At 36.1% G+C, this 19,181-nt stretch overlaps 1 protein-coding gene across 1 annotated transcript in view; it reads right to left on the minus strand.

The window, feature by feature from the left end:
• Fsip2 (fibrous sheath interacting protein 2) overlaps positions 1-18,505 on the minus strand; it is a 78,485-nt gene extending 59,980 nt beyond the window's left edge. Inside the window, exons 1-9 of the mRNA XM_035447065.1 lie at positions 18,407-18,505; positions 18,006-18,131; positions 15,566-15,727; positions 14,297-14,386; positions 12,761-12,900; positions 11,604-11,745; positions 10,914-11,024; positions 7,719-7,842; positions 5,427-5,513 (exon numbers count right to left, since the gene is read on the minus strand). Coding sequence (XP_035302956.1) covers positions 5,427-5,513; positions 7,719-7,842; positions 10,914-11,024; positions 11,604-11,745; positions 12,761-12,900; positions 14,297-14,386; positions 15,566-15,727; positions 18,006-18,131; positions 18,407-18,505 — 1,081 coding nt within the window. The remainder of the gene's footprint in view (positions 1-5,426; positions 5,514-7,718; positions 7,843-10,913; positions 11,025-11,603; positions 11,746-12,760; positions 12,901-14,296; positions 14,387-15,565; positions 15,728-18,005; positions 18,132-18,406) is intronic.
• Positions 18,506-19,181: the final 676 nt, after the last annotated feature.

A 19,181-nucleotide genomic window follows, 5' to 3' on the forward strand; every position in this document is an offset into this window, starting at 1 on the left:
AATGGATGGAACTAGAAGAAACGCAGTCACAAAAAGACAAACATGGTATATACTCACTCATTTATAGATTTTTAGACATAGAGCAATGATTACTAGCCTACAATCCACTCCACCAGAGAAACCAGCTAGGAAACAAGGAGGACCCTAAGAGAGACATATATCGCCCCCTCCATCCCGAAAAGGGGAAAGGAACAAGATCTTCTGAGGAAAATGGGAGCATAGGCGGAGGGGAGAGGGTTCTGGGAGAATGAGAAGAGGAGAAGAGGATGGGAGAGGAGGACATGAGGATGCAGGAAGGTTGAGTTGGGGGAAAGAATGATGGAGAACAAGACAAGAGATATCATAGTAGAGGGAGCCATTATAGGTTTAAAGAGAAATCAATCAGGTACTAGGGAAATGTCTGGAGATCTACAAGGATGACACCAACTAACAATCTAAGCAACAGTGGAGAGGCTACCTTTAATGTCCTTCCCTGATAATGAGATTGACAACTACCTTATATGCAATCCTAGAGCCTTCATTCAGTAGCTGATGGAAGCAGAAGCAGAGGTCCACAGCTAAACACTGAACCAAACTCCTGGAATCCAGTTGCAGAGAGTGAGGAGTGATGAGCAAAGGGGGCAAGATCAGGCTGGTAAAACCCACAAAAACAGCTGACCTGAATAAGGGGGAGCTCATGGACTCCAGACTGATACTTGGGAAACCAGCATAGAACTAATCTAGTCCCACTGAACGAGGATGTCACTGAGGAAGACTCAGAAATCTATGGGACCTCCGGTAGTAGATCAGTACTTATCTCTAGCATACAAATGGACTCTGGGAGCCCACTCCACATTGAAGGATATTCTCTTTGCCTAGACACACTGGGAAGGGCCTAGGCCTTGCTGTAAATCATATGACAGACTCTGAAAATGCCCCATAGAAGGCCTCACCCTCCTTCGGCAGCAGAAAGGGTATGGCATAGGGTGTTGGGTTTCAGGGAAGGAGAGGAGGTAGAGGGAATTGGGATTGACATGTAAAACAAGCTTGTTTCTAATTTAAATAAATAAATGGAAGAAGAAAATCTAAAAATAAATAAACATAATACTAGTCTAAAACCATTTTCTACAAAAAACATTCAAATACAAATTAGTTACTGGGTTTATGTGACTTCTTAGAATTGAAGACAATTTCTAAGGGAAATTAAATTTACACAAACTTTCAAAACACTGAACTGCAAACATTTCTCAACTCCCACTGTTGTGAATTGCTGCATATAGTTTATATAATATTGGGCTTCATAAAGACATTTCTATACAGGTATATAATAGACTTTCTCCTCCTCTTTTCCCTTACCCTTCCCATTAGTCACCATTAATCATGCAGTTTCATTTTTTGTATATAAGTGATTATTATTTTAAAGTCGATGATTCTTTTTTTTTAGAAAGAAAATTATTTTACATGTCAATCCCAGGTCCCTCACCCTCCCTTCCTCCCCTGCCCCCCAACTAATGCCCTACCCATCCCATACCCTTTCTGCTCCCCAGGAAGGGTGAGGCCTTCCATAGGGGGTCTTCAAGGTCTTTCATATTCTTTGTGATAGGGCCTAGGCCAAACCCCTTATGTCTAGGCTCAGGGAGTATCCCTCCATGTGGGATGGGCTCGTAAAGTCCATTCCTATGGTAGCGATAAGTACTGATCCACTACAAGAGGCCCCACAGATTTTCAGGGTCTCCTCACTGACAGCCACATTCAGTCACATGCTGGTTTCCCAGCTATCAGTCTGGGAACCAAAAATTTTCCCTTGTTCAGGTCAGCTGGTTCTGTGGGTTTCACCAGCCTGGTATGGACCATTTTGCTCATCAGTCCTCCTTCTCTGCATATGGATTTCAGTTCAGTTCAAAGTTTAGCTGGGGGTGTCTATTTCTACTTCCACCAGCTGCTGGATGATGGCTATACAAAGGCATATGAAGGCAAAGGAAACATTCAAAAAGACAATATGACAGCCCATGGATTGGGAAAAGATAATCACCAACCCCACACCTGACAGAAGGCTGATCTCCAAAATTTACAAAGAACTCAAAAAGCTAGTCTCCAAAACACCAAATAAACCAATTAAAAAGTGGGGTACAGAACTAAATAGACAATTCTCAATAGAGGATTCTAAAATGGCTGAAAGACACATAAGAAAAGTGTTCAACACCCTTAGCCATCAGGGAAATGTAAATCAAAACAACTCAGATACCATCTTACACCTGTCAGAATGGCTAAAATCAAAAATATCAATGACAGTTTATGCTGGAGAGGTTGTGGAGAAAGGGGAACACTCCTCCACTGCTGGTGGGAGTGCCAACTCATACAGCCACTTTGGAAATCTGTATGGCAATTCCTCAGGAAAATGGGAATCAGTTTACCACAAGGTCCAGCAATTCCACTCTTAGGCATATACCCAAAAGAAGCACATTCCTACAACAAGGACATCTGTTCAACTATGTTCATAGCAGCATTCTTGGTAATAGCCAGAACTTGGAAACAACCTAGATGCCCTTCAACTGAAGAATGAATAAAAAAATGTGGTACATTTAAACAATGGAGTACTACTCAGAGGGGGAAAAAAAAAGGCAATGGAATCTTGAAATTTGAAGGCAAATGGATGGATCTAGATAAAACCATTCTGGGTGAGTTAACCCAGTCACAAAAAGACAGGCATTGTATGTACTCACTCATATGTGGATTTTAGAGTAAAGGATTGCCAGCCTGCAGCCCAGGCTGCTTGAGAGTCTGGTAAACAAGGAGGATCCTAAGAGAGACATACATGGTCCCCTGGAGAAGGGGAAGGAGACAAGATCTCCTGAGCAAATTGGGAGCATGGGAGGAGGGGGAGGAAACTAGGAGAATGAGAAGGGGGGAAGGGGAGGGGTGAGGAAGACATGATGGGTCAGGGAGGTTGGGGGAAGAACAGAAGAGAGCAAGATAAGAAATAATATAATAGAGGGAGACATAAGTTTAAAGAGAAATCAGGAACAGGGAAATGTCTGGAGAGCTACAAAGATGACACCAACTAACAATCTAAGCAACAGAGGAGAGGGTACCTTAAATGCTGTCTCCTGATAATGAGATTGATGATCTGAAGTTTCATTTGTACATTCATGTCTTACATAAACATATGCTTTTATATATCTACATAAAATCTAGGATTTGCCAATGAGCAAAAACATGCAGTTTTTCTCACTGAGTCTGATTTAATTTGCTTAATATGATTGATATTCTATACTTGCACATATATTTCTGCAAATGACACCATTTTGTCCTCTTTTGACCAAACACATTTTTGTTGTGCGAATATACCACATTTTCTTTATTCTTCTGTTGAAGGGCATCTATCTTAATTTCTTAATTTATTATGAGTAGTACTGAAATAAACATTGATGTGCAAGTTTCTGTATGATTTGTTTTGAGTTTTTAGGGTAAATATGCCCATGATGCTCTACACATGTTGACATAGTATATAGTTAATTGTCTGTATATATATGTGGAGGCTTGAGGTCAGTGACAATTGTCTACTTTGATCAGGCTCCACTTTAAAATTTGTAGCCAAGGTTTCTTACTGAACCTGGACCTCATCTATTCAGCTGGCCAATGATGTTCAGCCATCCATTTATTGCTGGCTAACCCCAACCTAGAACAGGCTTAGGGACTTAGGACTTTAACATTAATGCTGGGGATTAGAAGTCTGGGTGACAACCAATTCAAAGACTGAGCCATTTCCCTAGTTGCAGACAGGATTTTAAAAGTATACAATCAACCTTCAACCTAAAGTCTATTTTAAAAGAATAGCAATGAATTTTAGGAGTAAAGATAAAGAGATTATGAGATTAAAAACAACAACAGCAGCACAAAACTATGCTCATTTGTGCTGGAAAGGCCTTCTAATAGAGACACCAAAGAAGACTGAGATGAATGAAATAACACCAGAAAGATAACCTTGCATAAAGATATTAAAGCGAAAAGCAGTAGGGACAATCATGGTAAACAATACATTTCCCTTAATAAGTTTGCAAAATGTATTTCATAATGAAAAGGAAAATTTACTCATTATCTTATTGGATATTGGATTATATAGATGCAGTACATTAGGAAATTCTGAAGGAGAAGAATTAGTATATATTAGTAAGCATGCTATATTCTAGTGAAGGAGGTACAGTGTTGACTCATTGCTTATTCTAAGGAAAAATAATATTACAACCTAGAATACCTCTGATAAAACTGCTCAGAGAGCACAACAAAAAGAAAAGCCCTGCTGGAAACCAACTTGAAGATAGGCAGTGGTCTGGTGACTTATGCTTATAATACCAGCAGAACAGAAGCTGAGGCAGAGCGAATGCTAGAAGTTTGAGGCCAATGTGGGTTATAAGATGAGACTCTGAAAACAACAACATGTGCAATATTATCAAAAGTTGAAGTAGCTGGTGTTAGCTGTGATAGCTGTTGGTAGAGGGAGAGTAAGAATTTCTTAAGGGCCATGATATCTTACCTTAGCTGGAGATTAAGAAAAGCTAACTGGGAATGGGTTGGACCACCTAAAAGCTACCTCACTCCAAGTGGCACACCTTCTCCAACAAGGCCACACTGACTCATCCTTTGCAAGCGCTTCTACCAATTAAAGACCAAGCATTCAAGTGCATGAGCCTATGGAGGTCATTCTCATTCAAGGTATCACAGAGATGAGCAAGCTGATTTTCAGTGGGCCTTGAGGCAGACTAGATAGTTGAAGACTAGGCAGTATTGTCCTTTAGTGAGGTTTCTGAATTTTGAAAAAGCAACCTGATTATACACAGGGAAGAAAAAACTTGTACTTTGTTTTCTTTAGGTTTTAATCAGTAAGCCTCAAGGTTATTCTAAGTTTTCCTATTAACTGCAACTTGAGAGTTATTAGTGAAAGAAGTATTACATTATTCAGTTTTAATTTTTTTCATTTTCATGCATATCATTAAGATTACTTCTTGTTGGGGGCTCATGGAATAATCAGGTGAGCTATATGAAAAACATAAAGTAACACAGCATAGCAATGATAGAAAGCGATACTTCAACAAATGTTCACTTTAGCTTAGAATCAATATATTTGGCTTCCGAATTATTTCAGAATTTTCTATAAACATTCTGAGATATGAAGTGTCTTACAATCAGTCAGTCTGTATCTATAATTAGTATTAATAAATCCTGCATTCAACGCTTCTAAGTGAAAGTCCAATGACCAGTTGAAGGCACTAAACCGGTTATCTAGAGATTAAATCTGATATCAGTACATGGCGGGCAGCCTAAAAAAAAATCAGTCATTCACCACAATAAACTGAAGCTTTATCTGCTTCCAAGTGAAGGTCACTTCAACTCAGTAGTCTCCAAAATTGCTACTGTAATATTTGATATTTCTTAAAATATCCAATTACCTGACGTTCCTTTAAATATTTTCTCTTCACCATCAGGATAAACTATTTTTATATCATCAAACTGCTTCTTTTTCTTCTTCATAGGAGCTTAAAAATGTAATAAGACAAATTATTAGTAGTGATAACAGAATTAACCAAGATCAAATATTCTTCCATGCTTAAGATAAAAACAAGTTCTTGTTAACCAGTATGTGGTATTTGGAGGACAGAGAGGCGAAGATGGAGAAATATCAAATGGGAGGAGATAATTCTTTCTGAAGTATTATTCCTTTTACCTAAAAGACATACTTAAGAGAGATATTTTTATCTTTGAAAAAAAGAAATCTGCACCATAAGCATGAATCTTCCTTTTGGCAGGAATGCATACTATCATAATGATATTGATGAAGATTTATTGGCCCACGATGACTATGAGATTCTTGAACTTGACTTATTAAATGAAAGCAAAAATATAAGGTGTGTATATTTGTTTCTCTACTTGATAGAAGAAGGCATCACTACAATTTTGAAATTGATATCTTTATACCTTGTCACTTCGATATTATGAAAATATTAATGTACTGTTATCTAAGGAAGATATGATGTAGCAATGTTTAAAATTGCTACTTCAGAGAGCTGAACAGATGCTAAGGGCAATTGTTGGTCTTGTAGAAGACCTGGGTTTGGTTCTGAGGACCCACATGATTGTTCACAAACAACCAGTTCCAGGGGTCTGTTGCCCTCTTCTAACATCCAGAGATACCAAGTATGCAGATGGTACACATATATGCATACGGAATAAAATACACAAAATTTTTAAAATATTTTGAAAAAAAATTGATAATTCACATTGTTTGCCTATTACTTGAGAAAGAGATATTGGGATGTACAAAACTGTTAAAGTGATTTATAATCTTAAGCACAGGGTTGTACCAAGCCTTTAAGAAGCAAATAGACCGAGTTAATCCATCTAGCAAACTCATTTAGTAGGTTTATTTTTCTCAAAAATTTATGACATGCAAAAAATAGAAGTGTAGTATTATAGTGATTGAAAATATTAGAAATCTGTAGCTAGAGAGAGTATTGCAAGCTTCCAGTGATGTAAAGATGAGGGACCATGCAATTGAAGGTTATCAAGAAATACTTGATTGAATGCAATGATTAGAAATAAACAGTGAGTGGTGATTGCAAGCTGAGAAAATGGACACAGAAAGGCAAAAATGGGAAACAATGTTTATAATAGTCAGTATTCTTTTTTGACATAACTATAAATGAAGTTTTCCGATGTGGTAGAATTTTGCAGGTCTTTGTAGAAGTTTAGTGTGTTATACTATACAGTTGTAGGTGGTGAAAATGTCTGTGAAATGTTAAATAACTTGCAAAAACTATTCACAGGTCCTGAAAATTATAAAGGAGGAGTTAAGAGGAGGAGTTGGGCAGTAGTAGTCTAGCTCTGGAACTTGTATTTGGCACCAGTGGAGGACAGCTGTCATCCTGAAACATATAGTGCGAAATTAAATCTAGAACTTTAATTTAAGACTGGACTCCATGTGATGCTTGCTTGCATACACCATTTAAACTAAATTTAGTGGGAAACAGTTTGGGGTCAGCAGAAGAAATGATCAAAATTAAACAATTGCAAACCATGGGTGGAGGAAGGTAAAAGCAGAATCTAATTAAGACCAGTTAATAAAGTAATAGAGTGACATAGGGAGGAACTCAACTAAAAGTGGGACTGAGAAGAAACAAGACTGATGGCCATGTTCTTTCTCAATAGTATGCATTCCTGGAACTTTTGAAAGAATTCTAGTGGGTTAGCCAATTACTAATATAGATTGTTTCACTTTTATTTCTTGATGTTAAACATAAAATGCAGCTGATATGAATTGGGCACAAGTCATGGTCTGCTACTGTGAAACCTTTTTCCATTCTTTTCCATTTTATGTCTCCCTTCTTTTCTCTACAACTTTTCCTCCATCTTTATTTCTATAATATCCCAGTTTTTCTATTCTTACTAGTTGACAACATACCAAAACACAGTATCTATGTATATAAACAATTTTACATATTAGTTTTAATGTGTTAGTAATAGAATGAGTTGATAAGATTATTTCAGTTTAGGTGTGTGTGTGTGTGTGTGTGTGTGTGTGTGTGTGTGTGTGTACAATTGCATGTGTGATCTTTTCGACTTGAACAGCAATGTGGAAATGATTAGCTTAGGACCTCATATATAGTGGGCAGCAAGTAAAAGTATTTAAGATATTACATGTTACAGAAATCAATGCGTCCTACTTAGTGGCAAAATATTCTCACATTCATAAGGAGCTTCATTTTCTCCTTTATATTCAAATGCATTTCTTCCCGTGTCATCTTTAATGCCAGCATCCTGCATTTTTTGTAAGTGATAAGCCATTTTTTTCTCTAGCATTGCTTGTTTCTAAAATGTTAAAGAAAATGTACTGATTAGTATTAATTTGGCATTTATAAATTCCTAAGAAATATTTAAACCATGTAGCAGAATAGAATTTAAATTTAGAGAGCAGCATGAGTTCATTCTATTTCTGATCAAACATTTAGGAGCAATTTACCTCACTGAATACTTTGGGAGATATACTACAGTTTTTTAATGTAACTTTTGTTTGTGAAGCTCTGTGATACTACTGACCACGGACATGGCAGAAGAGAGATAAATGTACAGAGAGAGTGCCCTAGACACTTTACAGCATTCTGTAAGAAAAAGGATTAGTGCACATAAAGAATCACGCAATATAGCATAAAGAAACATCCTGAAGGGTAAGAGAGAAGAGAGCTTTGCATTTCTCTAAAGATGAAAATTACATGTATTTTCATAAGCCCCAGTATAAAGGCTTCATACTGGCTAACATACTAAAAGGGCCCTTCAATAGTAGGGAATAACTAGTTAAGATAAACAGTAATATTAGTCCCAGCTAATAAATCATTAAAAATCTGATTATTCAAATTGTTTCCAATGTTATAAAGACTGAATACATGTAGTCAATATATGGCATCAAGATGAAGAATACTAGGCCTGTAAAGAAACAGGGCCATGCGACCTATAAAATTACATCATTCAATTATAATTAAACTAGGAAAGACAAAAGTTAGATTTCAAGCTGAGATTATCAATGCACCCAATCTAGCAGCATTGTGTATGCATTCAGTGATTGAAAGTATCTTAAAGGAAGCACAGAAAGGGAAAAAGACTCAGACTTTCAGACACGTAGAGACCACTTATTGTAGTTAAGGTCCTAGAAGGAGGAAAGCACGGATATGTATGTGCAGTTGATCTTCACTGCAAACTTGTCAGGATTTAGAATCTGTGAGGTTTTTTATTGAGAGGATTAACTGAAAAGAGAAGACACACCCCAAATGTGGGCAGCACTATCCTAGGGGCTGGGATCGCAGAATAAATGAATAAAAAGGAAAAAGGTGAGCTGAGCACAAACATTGATATTTTTTCTGAGCTTCCAAACTGTGGATGCAATGGGACCAGCTGTCATGATCCTGTATTGTCTCCTAAGATGATAACAGACTGTATCCTCCCAAACAAGTCACTTCTTGTCAGATATTTGGCCACAGAGAGAAAAGTAACTAATATGCAATATAACGGAAATATTTTACAATTGATACCTAAAAAATTCCAAAGTTGCTACCAATGGTGAACTTTGAGATTCAGGAGAAACCTCAAGGAAGATTACAAAGCAACTGAATGAGATCATGCTACCCTGATAACAGATCTAGACAAAGACCCTATATAAGATCAAAAACAAAACAAAACAAAACAAAAAACAAAACAAATGTTAACATTTCTTCTGCAAAATTCTATACAAACTTTAGGTACTTTGTATCAAACTCCATATCACATAAATTACAGGCCAAATGAATTGATTTTATGACCATGCATTCCAGATTGACTGAACATTTGGAATTTGATTTATATTATATAATTCCAAAGAATCATAAACATCAATTCAATGAAATCATAAAAGAAAATATCTGAGGACCCACAAACACTCCTTCCTGATAAAACTTTTGGAAATCTAGTAATAGAATTTTTTAAACCTGATGAAAAGTATGTATGCTAGACATAGAGAACCTCACAACTAATTTTAGTAATAGAAATGTCAATGGAAACTCTTATGCATACTACTGTTCTATTATTAAAAACCTACTTAATTAATTATTTTTATGTATGCATGTGTGCTTGCCATCTGTAGGTGTTTACAGACATGTTGAAACACTGAATATAAGGTGATATGCAGATTATACTAAATAAGACAAACCTATTTATTCACACGAACAGTGAATCTCAAACAAGATGCACATGTGAGAAGCAAAATGGAAGATAAAATGCAAATTTCAACTTACAATATTTTATTGGAAAATAAAATAGATACTTCAGTTTCCAATATTTTATGAAGTTTAAGTTAATTATATATTCTACTACAAATCAAACTTTGTAAATTTTACATCTAAGTTTGTCAAGAATAATTTATCTAAAATTTACAATTTTAGATATATATTTATTAACATGAAAAATCATTTAGTGTGTTTCAGTAAATGAAGAAGCAACCTACAAAGTATAATATGTAAAAGCAAAAACAGGAGAGGGGTTCAGGAGTTAAGAGCACTTGCAGAGAACCTGGGTTCAGTTCCCAGCACCTACATGGTGGAACACAAGCATATGTGACTCAAGTTCCAGGGGATGACTCCCTCTTCTGACCTCTGTACATGCAAGCATGTAGTGTACATGCCTATTTTCTGTTAAACACTCAAACACATAAACTAGAAATAAATCTTTTTAAAAAGATGAAAAAGAATGTGCTTACTTTAGGAGTAAATAAACATTCCTAAGAACATTGTATAGTGTGTGTGTGTGTGTGTGTGTGTGTGTGTGTGTGTGTGTGTGTACTTAACAGTTAGTAAAATGATAAAAGGTTCTATATGCTGCTGTTTTTCCATATTCTGCTTTACATTCTAAATCACAAGGCACAACATATTATTAAACATAGAGTAAAGCTTTTTTAAAAAGGAAAGAAAAAACAAAGTTTTTTTTTTTACCAAAAATTTATAGTTCTCTAAAAGAACATTTTTATAAGCGTAAGATTTTTATGAGAACTAAAGCTACTGTTTTATTGTGAAGATAAATCCAAAAGAGATTACATCAAATAATGGAGCACTGGTTTTCACATTGTGAAAATGCATTGGACAGGACATGTATAAGTGTGTTTATCTGGGTATAGTGGCTCTGGCAGTGTGTACAAGGCTCACATGCTCTCAGGAGGCAGAGGTCAGCAGCTCTCTTGGAGCCTCAGGAGTTCATGAACAGGCTGTGCCACACAGCAACAGCCAGGTTTTTGTTTTGTAAATTTTACCATTCAGTTTTGCAGAACATATACTTTTTGAATATTATTCACACAAATATGTACTCTGAAAAACCAAGCTTCTCTTCAAACATCCCAAGAAAGAACTTAATGCTTACATTACCTTTCTGTCACTCTCTTCTCGGCTTCTCCGCCTTTGCTCCTCTACCCTCTGCTCTCTCTTGACATCTTCTCCAATCTTCGTGAGCAGCAGCATCTCCTTTGTCTTCCATTCCTAGGGACCACAGTATCGTCATGAAGAGGAGAGTGGATTTTGTTTTCACAGCAGGTGCGTTTTTGCTTACCACCCAGGAAAAAACTGGCAAGCCAAGGGCCAAAAAGCTACATATATGAAAAGCTGATTGACATATATATCAGCCCTTTTCAAATGGACTTTTCTTAGGGCATTTGTAATAAGAAAGATGGAAGATGCTTCAGGGGATTCAGTGCCTGCTGCCAAGCCTGAGTTAAATTCCCAGAAGCCTCAGAGCAGAAGGAAAGAACTGACTCCCACAAGCTGTCCTGACTTCTCCATTGCATTATGCGGTGTGCACACACAAATGAATAGTTTTTAATCAAGAATAAAATTTAGCTGTGGTTGATTTTTACTAAAGATAATTTAAAAATTATTTTCTGTGCACACTGAAGTTTAATGGAAAGTGAAGCAATGCTTAGTAACTTTTTTACATTTGGTCTTTAAAAAGAAAAATTGGTTCATTATGCAGTTTGTGGTATCGGCATCTACTATTAAAGTTATTTACAATGGGAAAATTGCACTCATTTTCCCCCCACAACATTTAAATTCACCTCTTACCTCTTCAATTTTTCTACGAAGACTAAGTTTTTTTCTTGCATATTCCCTCTGTCGTCGCTCTTCTCTGTCCATGCGGAGTAGGCGTTGCTCTTCTGCCGTGCGCTCAAGTTGTTCTAATTCTTTACTGATCATATCCAAATATCTGAGTGGGGATGCACATATGATTGCAAGTGAGTCGGGAAGCTTTATCTTCATCCACCACACCAAGCCTTGCTTGGCGTGTCAGAGTTTGAACTATAGAATTTTCATAGGGTTTTGCATTTTGTTGTATTTTTTTTTTTAGTTCCATTCATCACTCTTCAGATCAGACACAAACATCATGTTTGGGTCATTTTTAATTCTTTTGGAATGCATACATATTATAAAGGTCAAAGAAATAGTGGGGTGAGGAGCAAACATGCTTCAGTGGTTTACACAGTGAACAATAACTCAGTGGATTTAGGAATCTGGACTTGCAAACGCAACAGAAAGCAAGCATGGCCCCAAATGTGTTCACTTGATGAGTATTTTCTGAACGAAGTGAGAACTAGGCTCTTGGTAGCAACACAAAACTCCGGGGAAGGTCTGGGAAACAAAACTACACAATAAATGTCACTAGACATAAAACTCTCAGTCTTCGAAAAGGAAAAAGAATGGAACATCATTTCACTTTCATAAAGATAAATTTGCTAATGCTAGTTAATGATTATGAATGGGAAATATCTGAATAAATTTACAGTTATTTTAGAATGCTCATGATTTCTTCAGATTTACTATAACTCCTGTTTTTCATTTGGACTGATTTCTTCAAACTCAGTGCTGTCAATCTGTATAGGATGATTATAAAACATTGCTTTTCTTTTTATCCACTGCTAAAATAATTTCTCCTACAGAATGCCTCTGAGGTCTGGTGCTTCCTCCTTTTCTCACTCCATTATCTCTAGGATTCACAGAAAACTCAACTACCCTGGAAGAAGTCTCCACTCACGGCTTTAGGACCAAGATTCTTAATACCTGTACCTCTCTTATTTCCCGTCCTTTCTCTCTCCACTGAGTAATAACAATAAAGAAGAGTTAAACACTACTTGCTATTAAGAAAATAAAAGTCCTACTTACATGATTTTTAATATAATTCATTTCATACACACACACACACCACGCTATGACTTCAGGCTCACCTGTGCCTTAACAAACGTTCTTGGTCCTTAACAGACTGTGAGGTGTCCTGTAACAACCATTGCTGGAACCTTGTGACATCAGAACAGTTAGGAAGTTGGCTGGTTTCTTGCAGTTTATGTAGCTGTTTTGTAATCAATTGCTATTTTTTTTAATAAAAGAAAGCCATAAATATATAATGTTTTTATAATTCCAAGAAATATAATCACTAAAATACCTACATTTTATGAGATAAATTAATTGCATTTAATTTTATTCTGAGTCCATTACAAATGTGTGAAGCAATGCTTAGTAACATTTTTACATTTGGTCTTTAAAAAGAAAAATTGGTTCATTATGCAGTTTGTAGTATCGGCGTCTACTATTAAAGTTATTTACAAATGGGAAAATTGCACTCATTCCCCCCCACAACATTTAAATAAACCTGTTTTCTATCTATATTTGGTCTCACAATATATAACGCAGGCTGACTTTGAACTCCCAATTCTCCTGTTCCAGTTTGCAGAGTACTGGGCTTTCAACTGTGTATGGTTTTTATTCATTCTCATTTTTCTCTAACATTATCATTTTGTAATATAAAATTGTAAGCACACACTTGCCTAACGTTCAGATCTTTTGACACTTTAAGAAAAATCTGAGCCTGGCGGTGGTGGTGCATGCCTTTAATTCCAGATCTCGGGAGGCCAAGGCAGGTGGATCTCTGGGAGTTTGAAAGGAGTCTGGTCTACAAGAGCTAATTCCAGGACAAACACCAAAGCCACAGAGAAACCCTGTCTCAAAAAAAAACAAAGAAAGAAAGAAAGAAAGAAAGAAAGAAAGAAAGAAAGAAAGAAAGAGTGAGAGAGAAAGGAAGGAAGAAAGAAAGAAAGAAAGAAAGAAAGAAAGAAAGAAAGGAAAAGAAAAGAAAAGAAAAATCTGAATCCTATTATGCATATTACACACACACACACACACACACACACACACACACACACACACACACACACACACAGAGAGAGAGAAGAGACAGAGACAGAGAGAGGCATGCTATACACAATTTTGATTCAAGACTAAAAGAAATGATCATAATTCTAATTCACTTTTATGAGTTTTGTGACTGAATACAGTGTGTATATAGCCACAAACACAGCCTTCCTGGTTATTCAGTATTATGCAGGATATGACAGATGTAACAAAGGAAATCAGCTGTTCCTAAGACTGGTTTCGTTTTAGCTTTGGAATTTTTCTAGTACAACAGCTTCTAGTGCCAGCTAAGGTCTAAGTAGTTTATCTGATTTACTGACTTTTTGGTTTACTGAATTACTTACTAAATTAACAGCTAGATATAAATAATAATATTAAATATTAGTATACTGATGATATGATCTAATCACCCCCTTATTTCGCAAATGTAACTTGCAAATATTGTTTATTTCTGTTCCAAATTTTACGTAGATTATTTAATCAGCATATAAACTTCAAAATATGAGACAATATCATGCACACATAAAACCATTTTATCTTTCTTTTAAATCAGCGATTTTAAATGCATAACTTACCTGTTCTCTTAAATAGTTTCTTTCAAAGTCTAATTTTAAGCTTGTAAGATATTGTCGGTATTTATTCAGTTCCCTCAAGCTACAAACAATCTAAAAAGAAAATAAAAAATGTATAAATGTATGAAGATTTAAAGTCATAACAATTACTTATTAGAGAAAAAACGCAATGACAATGTTAATGACACATTGTTATGATGAATAAGAAATTACTAACAATTTAATTGGTACTACCTCTCAATTGTAAGCAAAAAAATTCTATCTATAAATAAAACTTTATTACTATATTATAATAAAGAAGTTACTATTCACAATAACTGTAGTTATTAAAATAATTCTAATTAATTATAAACTGGATTATGATTGCAAATATGTCCAAATGCAATAAGAACAATCTCGTAGGATGCTCACAAACTACATTTACTACATTCTGATTTCAAGTTTTTAAAAATACAAATCACTTACAAGAACACAGTACCATTACAGAGAGAAAAAGGAGAACTATGATTCAGGTGGGAAAATTAATATACCTTTACTTCTTCAAAATACTTGACAATAATTTTTTGATATCAGACAGAAAAAAGGTGAAGGAAATAATTCCACATGGAAGCACTCATTTTCTGAACACTGAGTATTCTATAAAACTGATCAAGTAGTATCCTATTACAACAAAGTTAATGGTAACACTACAGAAAGACAATTCTTGGGAAGACCCTTACTTGCCAAGGTTGACCTACTGACTAGGACTTCTGTGATGTGAAGGGGATGGAATGCTGCAGATCCACGGCTTAAGTATCATTGATCTTAAGGCATCTTTAGACATTCCTTGGCCACATTTATTGGAACTAACTGATGAAACCCCCTTTTGGTCTATTAACAAATCCCTATTTTCTACTCATCAAACAGCTAAGAATGACATTCACGTAGCATACAAGGTCTATACCCGACACTTCCTTACTTGGCTATACCCACTTCTCTTATGTTTCCATCAACATATTTTAAAAGTCTCTTGATTTATGATTTTCTTTGTTTAGTTATTATAAAACTTCATGAAGTTACTTCCACATTAGATCATGGAATTTGGGGTAACCTAACTGTGTTCGTGAGCAATGATCACTCATTTTTGGCCCCAGAAGAAATTATTTTGTATCCCCTTTGAGATGAGACCTGTTTTTTTTTGCATCAAGTGACTGGTTTTCACTCAGGGAGGGGAGCAAACACAAAGTAGTGAATGTTTTCATTGATTAAGCAAAAGATCATCAATCAACTCACTTTGTTATTGCTGGTGATATAGCCACCTTTCTTTAGTCTTCTCAGAATATCTTTGCGCTTATAGTATGTTCTTAAATGTGGATCATGGAGACTTTTATATTGTGTTTCCAAAAGTCGACAGTAAGGATCATTCAGGTTAAAACCATAGGAAGGTCGAAAAAGCTGCATACATAAGATATTAAAATATTACAAATATAAATTAATGTATTTTCACTTTTAATTAACCTGCTGACATGACTAAAAAATCAAACATGCATATTAAATTTGAACTTGGAATAAGCAAGCAACAGGAGGATTTATTCATGCAAGTTTCCCTTCTTCATCTCACCCATGTGAGGTAATTTAACCAGTTGCCTCCACTAAATCAGTTCTTTCTCTTGTGCATCACCTTATGACCACGAGACCAAAACAGAGAGGAAGAAAAGAATGGGAATAATGTCTCATTTGTTTTAAAAACTACAGTCAATACTAGGACTCTGTCTTTTCTGTCCTCTCTAGACCATGGCACTATACACAAGAGAAAAAATTATATTAATTATTACATTCCAATCACCTGAAAGTGAAGAAAAATAATGGAAAATTCTTTTACTAAGATTAAATGGAAATAATGCACATAAGTAGTGTAGAACTTAGATATTAAGGACTAAGTATAAAGAATTATAGTGTCTTGGGACCTTTAACAAACTCAATGTACTTTGAGTGTTACAGTCATAAAGAAAATCAATGTCTATGTCATAGAATTCCACATATTGAAATACAAGTTTTAAGACATATTTACAGAAAATGTGCTTTTGTCCTATGTATTAATACCAAATAAAACCTCATACAATAAAATTAACATATAAACAAATTTACCATATAAATATAAATATTACCATATAAATTGCATAATAAATATAACCATATTAAAGAATGAAGACAGCCAACAAATATGTTCATGATTCCCTTTATTTTACTATGAAGGAAACACCTAATTTATTTAATCTCCTTTGTCAATTGAAATATTATCAGAGTAAGGTCTTGGTGTGAGTTCTCAATTTTTCAAAGGGAGAATGATGTTAGGTTGTGCAAGCATTTCTGAAGTAAAGGTAGCTGATAGACGATTGTGTAAAAATGTGCAAATGCTGTCTTTGCATCTTTTCAGCTTCAATGCTTACTAATACAATGCCAAGTCAGGAAACGGTGATGATATTGAAGGATGGGGGTGGTGTAGAGGGCTTATGCCCTACTTGTAGGCATCTAATTCAGTTCACACTACCAAGTAATATTGTGCACTAATCCACCGGGTCCTGGAGGTGCCAGTTTGAGACTTTTGTTCATTTTACAAGTCCAGTTCTTTTCATGAATACTGGAGAATCAGGTGAAGTAGGGCTGTAAAAAGAACTAGAAGGCAGAAGCAATGCTTCCTACTGGGCAAAAAGGAAAGCCTAAGGGAGCAGGGGAACAGAATAGCTCATCATTTGCATTAAACAACCTTTTGTTATGTCACTAAGGTCTTAATGCTGCAAGTTTAATACCTTTCAAAGGGCCCAATCAGAAAAGTAGATTGAATGACTACCAAAGCTTCCCAGAGAGCACCAGTCCCCCTGTAGCTTAGAGTCTAATTCAGTGTGAATTGCACCAGATAAGAGGTACACATCATTGAAGGAAATAATATGTCATTGAAAGATCTGGTTGTCTTTCTTGGTAACATTTGACTGTCAACTTCTTTTAGATGTTGACTTTTAACAGCAACAAATACATGTCTCAATATTAAAGTAACCCTCAACAAAAGTATAATAAGCCTCATTCAGATTTATTTAGTCAAGAATTGGAGGAGATAGGGATAGGACAAAAAAGCTAAGCATTTTAAGGTAAGTGGGCAGTATCATACAATTTAATAAAGAAATATGAATTCTAAGCAAAAATGAATTGATGGCTATGACATAGTTCACAAGTGATCCTCTAGAATGACTCAGAATAACAAATTAGGAAGAAGAAGATAAAAAAGAGTAAACCAAGTTTGGAGACAAAATGGACAAAAAACATGAGTGGTGGTTTCAAAAGAAAAAAACAAACAAAAATATCTTTCAATGAGAGTTTATTCCCAGTCAGTATTGGTTAAAACCCTAGTACTAATTAATAATAAATAGTAAATAGCCTTTTAATCAAATATTTCTAAGAAAAATTAATACATAGATATATAAAGGGAGTATAATTAAATCTTAATATGCTGCTATGTACTATAAATTAAAATAGTGCCGAAGACCTAAATATTTTGATCATGATTCTCTAAAGCCATATTGGATGAAATTGCTAAAGCACAGTCTCAACAATAGCTGTGGTACTATGTCTGACTCTTCGTACACATTCTCCTAATATACTCTTCAGTATTGTCTAACAGAATACAGCATTGGAATACATCTAAGACAATTAATGTGATCATCAAAAGCTGTGTTACCTTTTCACTGATATTCGTAGTAAAATACACAGTATCAGTTCCTGGGATCATAGGCAGCTTAACCCCAAGAGGAAGATCCAGTAGCTGAGCGGCTCCCACCCCTGGAATTGGGGTTTTGTGTGCCCTCTGTGAAATATAATCAGATTATTTGTGGTTTCTTTCAATAATAGTCCTTTGCTGTGGCCCATTTATCTCCTCCAGCAACAAGGATAGAAATCAAAGGGAATAGTCTTAAGGGCACGCCCCCACAGGGCCCCTCTCTTCAGCTGGACTAGGGTACTCGGGATAGTCAGACAGGAGCTGGTGTGGCGATTCCTGCTCCCAGGCCTAAGGCCCGCAATGGCTACTCCCCAGGCCTGAGGCCCAGGACATCCACACCGGCCTGAGGCCAATCCACTTACATCTCCACATTGCTGACTTTCCTCAGCCACACTGCTGGAGGCTGCTTTTTTGGCAGCCACATTGGCAGTCTTAGAGCAGGCGCTGAGGTACAGTTCCATGGCGGCCTGAGCCTCACGCCCTCCCTTGCCGCTTCCTGGCTTCCTTCACCGTGGTCCCTCCGTTCCTAATGACCGGTGCCAGCCCCCTGGGGCCCCGCGAGCTGACGTTCCACATGGAACAGTGGAGGCCACGCAGGAAATCGAGTGCCTCAAATTGGGAAATTCGGCCCCAGAGAACCGACTGTGACGAACTAGACCAAAAGTCTGGTTCTCTTGGAAACCATCAACCCTCAGACAATCCGAACAAAGAAGACATTTTGTTTGTTTTATTTGGCTTTTTGAAAAAAATCATTGGTTTGTTAAATGTCTTGATTTTTGGTTTTGTCTGTCTTGCGTTAGTTTTAGAGATAGACAGAATATAAAGTTGGGAAGATGAGAGATGGGGAGGACCTGAGAAGAGCTTAGGGAGTAATACTCGATCAGATTACATGGGAAAAAAAAATCATGTTTGAAGTTGTAACTGAATAAATCAAGTTTTCATAGAGAATAGTACTATGGTAACTGTCTAATAATTTAAATTTATTCTTATTAGACTGAAATGAGGATTGAGTTCACAGGGATTTTGTGTGTGTGTGTGTGTGTGTGTGTGTGTGTGTGTGTGCTTCTGTTTTCAAAACCACATCATGTTGTGTACAACCACCATAGAAATAAGGCAGTGCTTTTCAATATTTTCAAT

This window comes from Cricetulus griseus, chromosome 6 (assembly GCF_003668045.3).
Source record: "Cricetulus griseus strain 17A/GY chromosome 6, alternate assembly CriGri-PICRH-1.0, whole genome shotgun sequence".
Taxonomy (NCBI): domain Eukaryota; kingdom Metazoa; phylum Chordata; class Mammalia; order Rodentia; family Cricetidae; genus Cricetulus; species Cricetulus griseus.